At 37.9% G+C, this 12,301-nt stretch overlaps 1 protein-coding gene across 3 annotated transcripts in view; it reads left to right on the forward strand.

Moving 5' to 3' along the window:
* DYM (dymeclin) overlaps window positions 1-12,301 on the forward strand; it is a 337,693-nt gene that overhangs the window by 122,967 nt on the left and 202,425 nt on the right. For all 3 annotated transcript variants that reach the window (XM_063453857.1, XM_063453858.1, XM_063453855.1), the window contains exon 9: window positions 11,246-11,428. In XM_063453857.1, coding sequence (XP_063309927.1) covers window positions 11,246-11,428 — 183 coding nt within the window. The remainder of the gene's footprint in view (window positions 1-11,245; window positions 11,429-12,301) is intronic.

The raw sequence follows: 12,301 nt of genomic DNA on the forward strand, positions 1-12,301 counted from the left end.
AGTTATGGGGCATGGTCAAATTCTGCTGTGCAATCTATTTCTCCACCAGCTGCAACTAATTCCCAATGAATCCTCTATTTTATCAATATACAATAGTTCACAGGCAGCTAAGGAAGTGTAGGATGGTCATTTGGACTGTAGTATCGTTGGAGAAAGGTACATTTGTGCATTGATTGTATCTAGCGAACATAAGGTATATTCATTAAATTGAGGTGAATAAGTAGTTTTATGGCTAAAATCACAACACCTAGGATGCTTTGCTAGTCATTAGGCAAGATACTCAATGAGGTAAACAGTGAGAGAGACTGTAGTTTATTAAAAGATAAATCTTACTGAAGATGTTGGGAAGAACGGTCTGAACCAATGCAATACACCAGTGTATAATAAAGAGTTAACTGTACGTGCACTTTAGAGCATGTCCATAATCTTAGATCTAGAAACAAACCCTCTCCCCCTCAGAAGAATTACTCTGCATTTCATTAGCTAATCCTTGGGTATTTTTAATTTCTCTATCTGAAAGTGTGTATTTACTTTGGAGGAGCTCACTTATTATGTGTTGGGAAATTGCAAACCAAACATCCATTTGGGGAGGAGGGGGGAGTGATTACAGGAGGTAAAGCGGACAATCGGAGCAGAAGAGCAAATAAAAAGAGAGCTGGGAGACTTGGGAATGTATCCAGTGAGTAAGGCAGCAGCCATCCCAAGGCTCAGAGCCTGGAGCATCGGTCTAGCCGCTCTGGTGCCAGTGATGAACAGAGGTTGGTCATCTGACCTGACTGTCTTAACTCACCCTGTCATTTCTCAACGCTGCCAGTACACATGGGTTATTGTGCAGGCACATACCACAAAGTCTATTCTATGGAAGTTTGTAAACCTTAAACACCGCATTCATTTCTTTATTCATTTTAAATCGCAGCCGTCTCAAAATAAACACACTCATCCTTAATAGGCTTAATATATAGCAGTAGAATATGGTTCCTGTTTTGATTTGTCCTGAATCAGTCTTGGTGCTCAGTATTCCAGACACCCAGAATTAACAAAAAATGTTTGATTAAAAATCCCCCAGCGATTGCACACATTTTAATGAAAGCTGCTTTTTTTGGTCAAGCTCTAGATAGAATCAGTATTTTTTTAAGGTTACAGATGAAACAGACTTCTGCATCGTGTTCTGTGCATTATAATCACTGGTCTTTACATAGACATTTCAGCCTGCTTTCAGTCCTGTATATGCCAATAGTTACTAAAATCTTCTAAGACTGAAAGTTGACGCAAGAATATGTATATCAAAAATGTGTGACATGCAGCTCATTAATCTGCTGGCTACTGTAACAACCAAGTCACTTAAGACGCCAATGCTACCCTCTTTGTTAGCAGAAAAACTGTGAAGTCGTCTTGAGAAACCACTTTCTTTTAAGTGCCTGTGATCTTCAAAGCACAGAAAATCTGTTTTAAAAATAACATGGCAGCTGCAAAGTTCTAATTACCCTCAACAACTCTTTATCGTTTATTAATATATTCTCAGTGAATACCTTCCTAGCAACCTATTTCATTACCCCTAGTTATACCCTTTGTGTCACTAGGCCCCACTCCCTCTAGCATGTAAGCTCATTGAGCAGGGCCCTCAACCCCTCTGTTCCTGTGCGTCCATTTGTCTGGTTACAATTACGTGTCTGTTAGTCCATCCATTGTACAGTGCTACGGAATTTGCTGGCGCTATATAAATAATAATAATAAAGTTCTCAGTTTCCCTCAGTATGCAGATACTGCCCCGTCTCAATTTTCTTTTAAAGGTTCTTACAATATTTAAAACCTAATTTAACGTAGAATGAAATGATCTTGTATAATATTATTCTAGCTGGAACATTCTGCATAATCCCATCCATGCAAGGTATGAAATCAGGACAGGGGTGGACGATTCTTTAGGGGGTAGCATTGCTGACCGTCTAAATGGCAGACTTGTCCAGAAAAGGAGCTGGTCTGAAAATGAATGCTCGCCATACTGACTTTAAGCTGGCCAGCTCCACTTTACATGCGCAGAGCACTTCAAAATTGCATCGCCCCTAAGCTCAATGCACAAAATGCACTTTGCATAGTGCGCTTATCTAATGAAGTGTGACACTTGGAAGCAAACTTGCATGGCGGAACACGGACCCTTAACTTAGGACTGTCCGGTCTGATTAATAACTTGGGAGATATGCAAATCTCATTGCATTATTGACATCTATTTGAATGTAGCAGGGACCTTTTTTGTTTGTGTGGTTTGGAGTATAAAGGAAACCTTAGAGGAATTCTATTATCTGGATTGACAAGAATTGAGCAGCATGGAAGTTTTGTGAATATAATCTTTGTTAATTTGATCATAAAGTTATTATTAATAATTTAATAAAATATCAACATTCTTTACATTTGGTTATAATCAATGTGTCAAGACAGATATCAAACTGGTTTAAATGGTGACTAGATTCACTCTCAAGTATAGTTTATGATTTGGAAATTTAATATGTATCAACATTAAAATAAGAACTTTCAGTATACAGTTATGTGCATGATTCTAATTATCTCATTGTATCTTTTGTGTTTTAATATATCTGTTGAAGTATCTCAATGGTGCAAATACGTATTACTTTGTTGTTCAAATAATAATATACTGTTTTTTTGTTTTGTTTTTTGCCACTGCTTGGTACGTAGAGATGTCAACCTCGCAATTTCCTAGAACAGGGGTAGGCAAATTTCGGCACTCCAGATGTTGTGTGCTACATTTACCTTAATGCTCTTACAGCCATTATGCTGTTTAAGCATCAGGGGAGATAGCGGGCACATGTGGAGTGGCTAATTTTGCCTACCTCTTCCCTAGCATTTTAGCTGATGACAGGGCCACAATCAGAAATTTTGGGGGCCCTAAGTCATGTCAAGGTCTGGGCCCCCAGAGGTCCGCCTCTAAGCCCACCCTCAGGTCCCGCCACCAAGGAAGCTGTTTTTGTAGAGTGCATACACGGTGTGTGTTTTGTGGATGCACACACACACACACACACACACACAAAACAGGTGGTCCTCGTTTTGCAACCTGTTTTTTACGACGGCTCGCACTTACGCGGGGTGGTAAGTGCGAGCCGTCATGGGAATTAGAGGGATTCCCTGCTCTGCTGCGTTCTTCTATAGTCAGGGATATTTCCCCGAACATAGACGAACGCAACAGAGCAGAGAATCCCTCAAATCTATGTTCCGGGAAATGTCCCAGAATACAGACATGAGCACCAGAGCTGGGAATTCCTTAAATCTATGTTCGGGGAAATTGCCCGAACATAGATTAGAGGGATTCCCTGCTCTGGTCCGTTCGTCTATGTTCAGGGAAATTTCCCCTAACATAGAAGAACGCAGCAGAGCAGAGAATCCTTTAATTTCTCACTTACCGACTTACCAATTTGTTCTACAACCAGGTCGTAGGAATGAAACCCACTGTTCCCCAATTACTTTTCCAAAAGAAATGTTGTAATGCCTTGGTGCACCACACTGGAACCAATATGTCTAAATATTTCAGCAAAGAAAAGTAGACACTCACAGGTCTTATTTAGTGAAATTCTTTTTTAGCAAATTTATTAGTGCAGCATCAATGTTTCGGATCTGTTCTCGATCGTTTCTCAAGACAGAATACACCAGTACAATGCAGCATTTATATAATACTGTATACACATACAATGTTGTATTGTACTGGTGTATTCTCTCTCAAGAAAGGATCGAGAACAGATCCGAAACGTTGATGCTAATACATTTGCTAAAATAATTTCACTAAACAAGTGCCAACTTTTCACTGTGAGTGCCCACTTTTCTTTGCTGAAATTTGGCCTTCTGGAACTTCAAGTCCTTCTGTCTTGATCATCTTTTTGAGATCATCCGCCCACACTTCTCTAGTCCGAACTACATGCCGATGTCCTTGCTGTATATCCTAGTCAGGTGGATGAGTGAGTCAATGTCCTAATCATTCTTGTCATACAGCTTGATGTCGTCCATGTAGAGTAGGTGGCTGATGGTTGCTCCACTCTTGAACCTGTATCCGTATCCACTCTTCTTGATGATCTGGTCTATGCAGAACAGCATTTGGGATGGCCCATCACCTTGGTATATGCCACATTATAATTGTTTTCCACTTGCCCATTGAGTTCTTGATGAAGGCTCTTATTGTCTTGCTGACCTTGTAGAGAGCCAAGCATTCCAGTATCCATGTGTGTGGCATTGTGTCTTAGGCTTTCTTGTAGTCAATCCAGGCTGTGCACAGATTGGTCTGACTGACCTTAGAATCCCCTGTGACTGCTTGGTCTACCAGTAGTTGGTGTTTTGATCCTCTGGTGGTGTTTCCAATCCCCTTCTGAGTATTGCTCATATATTGACTCATATGCCCTTGGATCTCGGAGGCTATGATGCCTTACAAGAGTTTCCATGTTGTGGGGAGACAGGTTATTGGTCGGTAGTTGGATGGTGGTGTTCCCTTGTGAGGATCCTTCATGATCAGTATTGTTCTGCATTGTGTTAGCCAGTCAGGTTGGGAGCCTGTTGCTAGTAGCTGGTTAATTTGCCTCCATGTTCTCTATCTCCTCCAAACAAAACCTAGAGCAGATCAGACTATGCTGATCATAATTGTATGATCATGGCAGTGAGAGCTGCAGTTATCTTCTGACTCCCTAATGATTGTGCCATTACCTGTCAATTTGTTACATTTCATCATAATTCCTCTTGTCTACTAGTTCAGTAAGAGAACATCCAGTAAGTTCAGTAAGAGAACATCCTTCAAGCGACTCTGTCTACTTTTGGCTCCATATATTTCCTATGCTTTATAAAAGTCACAGCTACTGCTGTCAAGTTTTGTTGTTTCCCCCAGCCATTACTAGTGACTGCTGTAGAGGAAAAATAAATTTTTCACTTTGTTTCTGTTTATGCAGCCCTAGCCACACCTCCCCTGGCTATGATTGACAGAGCCTACATGAAAAAAAAACAAAAACTGGTTTCACTTTCAAACAGATGTCATTTACCTTAAATAATTGTATCTCAATCTCTAAATTGAACTTTAATCACATACAGGAGGCTCTTGCAGGGTCTAGCAAGCTATTAACATAGCAGGGGATAAGAGAATAGAACTTGCAATAAAGAAAGCCTAAATAGGGCTCTCTTTACAGGAAGTGTTTATGGAAGGCTGTGCAAGTCACATGCAGGGAGGTGTGACTAGGGTTCATAAACAAAGGGATTTAACTCCTAAATGGCAGAGGATTGAGCAGTGAGGCTGCATATATATATATATATATATATATATATATATATATATATATATATATAGATATAGATATAGATATAGATATATATATATATATATATATATATATATATATATATATATATATATATATATATAGATAGATATATGTATTATACACCAAAACTGCTTCATTAAGCTAAAGTTCTTCAGGTGACTATAGTGTCCCTTTAAATGGCTTTGGCTACTAAATAGACCACCGTCTATTGTATATAAACATGGCAGTAATATTGTAATGTCTTGATTTCTTGTCTTTTTAATGTTTTTTATTGTGCTCTTTAACCTGTCATCCATTTGCTACATATGTCAATTACTTAATTTATATACTTAAATATTAATTTTATGAGACATCTCGTTTTATATTTGCTAGAGATTGTGTCGAATTTAGTCCATTGACAGTAGGGTGGCTGTCTGTGCCAGCCCTGACTAGAGCAACATTGTCAGACATTTGCCCTCCATGATTATAGGAGTTTTAATACATAAGCTAGAGAACTGCAGTTTGACAGCTTTGTGTAAGAAGACATTTGTAATTTTTGTCTTGAAGATGTTTGGAGCTGCAGTTCTCTACAGTACATGGAATGCTGAGGTTCTATGTTCTTATGTAGACAGCAGGAAGTGTGCTCTATGTTCATGGTCTAGAGATTCTAGAAGATGAATTGAAGTTTCATGTTCCAGGTATCAAATAATCAGAAGTTGCCAGCAATGTTTTAAGTGATTTGAAGTGAACACCATTTCACTCCTGGTCCTCAATGGTAAATCTTTGCTTAAGATTTCTTCCCATGACCGGAGAGCAGATGGAATGTCCCACTTCACATGTGTGTTTCCAGATCTGGCCACGCAGAGACATGACTCTGATTTTCCCTTTTTTGAGAAAACACAATAAGTGCATGGATTGCAGCTCATGCTTAGAAATCAAGAGAGGCATTAACTTTTTCCTACCACAGGCAAATAAACACTTACCCAATATTTCACTTTGCTTTGGCATCTTGATCAATGTCAGTTTGGAAATTCTAACCTTTCCCCCTCTCTACTTTCAAACAGAAATTGGATTCATTATGAAATGCAGCTTAAGTCTTGCCTTTGATGTCTCTTAGGTTCAGGCAAAAACTAAATAAAACACAAGGATTTGCAATGTAATTATTAATATGTGGGGCAGAATAAAGATCCATTTTAACCGTTTGAGTGGCACTATTTTAGTGCCTAGAATGTTAAATACAATATAACATTGCCATATAACAACTGTTTATTTTTTGCAGTTTAGTCCAAGTTCTCTGGATTCTTTCTGTGGAATGGATGCAAAATAATCTTTCCGATTAGACCATTTACATGTTAAGTTTATTGGAAATATTACATAGGATCCAATGAAGGATTAAAAATAAGCAGCTGGTGACCTTGTTAATTGCACTAATTAACAGTTCACGTTCACATCCTGCATTGCTCAGCTTCTCTGTTTTCCAGTGTCTCCCAACACCAGTTTGAGCCAGCTGATGTAAGATGTGATTACACCCCCAAATTCATCTATTGAGTCAAAAACACAGCCAAGATTATAATCCTTCTTTAGGTCGTGCAGACAGTTCTCATATTTGATTCAAGCTGGGTTCCCAGAAAATAGTATTTAAAGGTTAAACTAAGAATTACAATTTAAAACGGTTATGTTGTTTAGCTAGGGACCGATACCCTACTCACATTTCAAAATTATTCTAAACAAACTATCTGATCAAGTATTTTGACAGTGTAAATTATTTACAGTACACAGAACCGTGTACTAGGTAAAATGGTAAATGTTGATGTGCTGCAGAACACGTCCAGAGTGGGGATGCCGTTATACATACAGTTACCATAAGAGCACCCAAAAGCATTTCTCTGATATTTGTCATGAATGTCTAGTGAAAGAAGAATGGATTACTGTTGTATAATATCTCAACGTCGTTTATTTTCTTTAATGTTAGATGAGTAGATAAAGTGCCTTAGAAAGGAAGAGCAAAATGGATGGATTTCCAGTGCCACAGCATTGTTAAATAGAAGTGACTCATATTTCTTATCTTGATATGTGTTAGATGTGTGTGGTCTATTCCTTTAACCCACTAACTTTTTACCACCAGATGGAAATCATGTTTGTTTCCTACTATTTAAGGATGTTGAATCCTCTGCTTGAAGAGGTGGTTTTTATCAGATGTTTAAACATCAATTGGATAGATACTTGCAAAAACATAACATACAGGGATATAATTTCTAATTAGGGGGTGGGGGGTAGCTGCTTGATCCAAGGAGATATGACTGCCAGTTTGGGGCCAAGAAGGAATTTTTTCCAAAATTGGAAATGCTTCAGACTGGGTTTGTTTGCCTTCTTTTGCATCAACAGCAAAAACATATGTGAGGAAGTTTGAATTTGATGGAAGCAAGTCTATTCAGCTATGTAACTATACATCTGAGCCTCTCAAGTTTATTCTGTAGAATGAGACAAAACTTTTATATAAAAATACATTTTGATTACATGTAAGTCACGATACTGGAGAAAATAGTTTAGTATTATGTTTATGTATGTCATGGTAGCATTTCCTATCTGGTACCCTTATATGAGTACATCTTCCAGATTTCCGAAAGTAATTATGTTTGGATCCGCCTACTCAACATGCACTAATTGTTTTACTTAGGTTGGACAATAGCCATGGAGCTTTAAGTTTGTGTAAAAGTGATGTAATAAATTTGGTAAGATTCGGTGAATAAGTCCAGACAGTTTTGGGGTACTTTGCTTATCTCCTACTTTGAAGCAAATACTAGACGTTTCTAAATAATGTATTACCAGCTTGGCTACTATGCCACTAACATTTTTGGTCACAGTTTACCTAACTGATCTATGCAAGACTTCTTCTGGTTTTATGACAGAGAATGTGAATCTATGTATCAGTTCTGTGAATTGTAACCTTATAGCTGGTGGGCTTTGGATGGACATCCCTGACTCCATGTTTCATTGTGCCTTTTCACAACCAACTTTGTTTTCTTTGCAGTCATTCTCCTCTTGGAGATCCTCCCACCATCAGTAATATTGTGTTCTAGCCAGAGAGAAGTAAAACATTCTGTTATTTTAGCGATCTGAAATGTTGGCAAGCCTTTAGCCTCCTGGACCTGGGTCAAGTTAAGAAATATCTGTGCTTTCAAAAAAAAAAAAAAAAAAGACTTAAAGAGTTTAGTTTAATTCACGTAAACAAGATCTCGTATTTCACTGTGAGTGGGCAAACGTATGTTCTGACATTAATTGAAAGTGTTTGATTTGAAGATCTGGTTAAGAATTTCATTTTTAAGGTGTATTATGTTGCTCCCAACTAAACCTCCAGATTTCCTTGATGAACTAAATATCTATTTCTTCACAGCAACTTTTTTTTCCCTATGTGTTTGCAAAATCGTTATATGATTATGCACCTCATTAGTCCTTTTTCCTTCTCATGGCTTTGCAGAGTTGAACATCTATTGATTTTTTTTTAAGATCGCATGTAACCCATGCACAGCATGAAGTATTGAAAGAGGGTTAGTCTTATGAAGCACCTACCGCTTTACTGAGGAACGGTGCCATTCATCTCTGATAATTTAAGTTTTAATACATTCTGATCATAGAGTGACGCATGAATGTGTTGAGTCTCTGTGCTCATGCATGGGCTTAATTTAGAAAAGTCAATAGGCTGTAGTAGTGAACATGTCGATAGAAAGCATCGTTAAGCATCCCACAAATTTACATTTTATTTAGCTTTCCATCAAAATTTCAATTGCATTGTGTGACTTTCCTCAGGGCAGTTAAGATGGTGGATATGGTCACGAAGAGCCAGCCTTGCATGATAAACATGGTAGCTGCCTTGGAACCATTGTACACCTCTAATGTGCATGTGTTCTTTTAGTTTACAGGGAATAAACAAGGGATTCATTCTTGTTGCCCTGATACAGAACCATAAACTCAATGTCTGTGAGCCGGCAGGTGAATGTGAAACAGTGCTAAAAGTATGGATAGTATGGAACCAAAAGGTCGGAGCATGCAGCCACCTTGCATCTTACGTAGACTACCCAGTAAATGGCAATATTAGAAGAAATAAAGCATACAGTGGGTGGCTATGTGCATAAAACCCTTTTGATATCAGCCTGTCATCTTTATTAAGCCTTATATTGTCATTTTATTCTCTAAAAAAAACATGTAATTTGTGTGCAATTCAAACTCTCTCAAATGGGCTGCTTTGCACTTTATAAATACCTATGCTATCCAAATACACAAACCCATATAAAACTGGTTCATACCGAAAACCTTGGCATCATCTGTGCCTCCAGTGCTCTCTTCCAAACTGTTACATGCTTACTTTGTTTTAAAAGTGCAAAGATGCAAGCCTTTTGGCACAAAAAGAAAGAAAAAGAAAAATACCATCAAACAAGGAATGGTGAGAAAGTGAGCTCATGTGTGTAAGTGGGGTGTTTGCTTTTTGGAGAAAGGAAGATGGGATTACTTGAGTTAAGCTCACAGCACAGAAACATGGCATATGTAGCGTTACCACACCCTGGAAAGCTAACTTTCCTTCCAGGGATCTAGCCATTCAGTACACAGCCCTGGCCGATATGCCGGGGAGTCACATCCAGCTGTATACCGAGGATTTCTATTCCGGTATTCTTAATAAAGTCCTCATTATGTTAATTGTTTTATTTCTGTATCTTAAAATGTCTATATCTATCTACATTTCCCCACTGCTTTAGAACTATTTTGGTATAAATTGGGTGTACCATTATACCCAATGAAAGAATAAACAGAAGTATATTTTGTTCTGTTTTAATGCTGTTATTTGTCCCATCTCTCCTGTCTATACTTGTTCCTTTTTCTCCATTGTGTCCCTGTCATACACATTTTATGGTTTGTTGAGCTATTTCCTCACACAACACCTCACCCCCGTTTTTTCAACTTTAGGACTTTCTCTTCTTCTTGCCATTCCCCTTGATATTTGAGCCTTTAATACCTTTTTGATTATTTTGGTTAAAACCGATGAGGATCTTGTTAGCAAGATGAACAAAATGATCCCTAGTTATAGAAACAACTGAGTTGGCAGTCACCTAGACCTCAAGTTAAAATACTTGTATATCTGGATACCCCCACAACCCTAGTCATGGAGAGCCATTGAATAAAATACAACTAGATCCCTTGTGTTATGGAGACATTAATATAAATATAAAGAGATCCTTAATGACATGGAGCCATTGAGGTGTTGGTAGAACCCAGATCACTAATGAAAAGGGGTCATTTAATTGATGGTATACTCTGATTCCTAGTGGCAGGGGCTTGAGCTGATGGACAAGAAGCTATATCCTGATTAATTCTGGGCCATTTCACCCAGATCCCCAGTGAATGGGGGCCAGATATTAACTGTTCTTGAAACTGAACAACCAAATACAATTTACACTTGTGCAGCGCAAGAATAAAGACTGAATGTTTTGGACACAGAGCAAATGGTGAGGAGATTATATTTGACATTGAATTGTGGAAACATTCCATTGGTATCCATGGTGATTGTTTTTTAGTGCTGTCATTTTATAAATTTCTGTTACACACATTCATTACAGCATTTTCATACTCTTCCTACTAGATGAAATGGCATTCAAAGACCTCAGTTATTCTGCTTGCAAATCATAAGCAATGGTTCTGTATGATTAGACCTGATCGTTGATTAATGCAAGGATATTGGTCAACTAATTTACTAACTCATTATCATTGGTTTGCTCTCCTAATTTACCATGTGAAGTAGGACATGCTATGTCTATAATAATGCATGCTTGTGGTATACCTTCACTACTACAGAAGCCATTCATAGAGGACATTGTATTTGTGTTGTATGCACAGGGCCTATTATGGCAAAATAGACTTTTACTGCTCTCATTGTTTTTGGTGAAAGATGAAATAAAACCGGCAATGTCTTTCAGGTGGTCTATGGACTGTGTTGACATTAGGTGGAGTAGGTAGCAAACCAACACCCCAACAGGACCAATACTCTCCCCTTGCCAACCAGAGTCTGCTGTTACTGTTGGTTCTAGCCAATATGACGGATGCTCCAGACTGTCCTAATCCATACAGACAAGCAATCACATCTTTCAAGAATACACAAGGTATGCATTCATTTTAATAACGGTTGTGAAAATAGGTCTATGAGTCCATAACTGTAAATGGTAGTTCTGTTCCAAAGTGTTAAATGTAGAGAAGTACACATGTACACATGGACATTCTATTGGTTTATAATCTTTGTAATAGTATATTATATATAGTGAATGTTTCAGCCCTGATCCGGGACTGAGACGTTAACTATTTTTAACTATTTCATTTGGATTTATGCTACAATAAAGAGGGTTGGTACTATCGTGGACTACTACTTCTTTATTGTAGCATAAATCCAAGTAAAATATTCTATATTCTAAATAGGATGATTTATATTACAAATACTGCACTCAAGGACTTCAACTGAACTGGTGCCAGGCACTGTATTTTGCTATTATATACCAACCTTTCCGATAGAGCCCCTTGCGACTTCTTTTTAATCCATATATAAAAATGTATTGCTAGGCTAATGTTTCAGTTTAATATATAAACTTTCATCATATATATTTAATATGCCTTAAACACATTACAGTGTGTCTGTCTGTCATTCATACATATTAGTGGCACATTCGGTATAGCATATAATTTTTGTATATTGTGTGAGCCAATTTTACTAATAATTTGCTGGCTTATTTTAGTTTAGGTTATTTATGCAGGTATGGATGCTACAGTGGATGTGTAAGCCCAGTGCACTACCTAGTGCTTCTTTTACAAACTAGATATTGACTGATGACAGACATGGATTCATACAGGTCATTGCAAAAACAAATGTAATGGACATCTAGCATTTTATCTATACATCTTAGAATTTTGCTAGCACAACATATATATTCAGTTTCACTTCCATCCATGCCTCCATGCTGTCACTGCAGGAGAGAAGTCTGATT

The sequence above is a fragment of the Pelobates fuscus genome, chromosome 5, assembly GCF_036172605.1.
Source record: "Pelobates fuscus isolate aPelFus1 chromosome 5, aPelFus1.pri, whole genome shotgun sequence".
In the NCBI taxonomy this organism is placed as follows: Eukaryota; Metazoa; Chordata; class Amphibia; order Anura; family Pelobatidae; genus Pelobates; species Pelobates fuscus.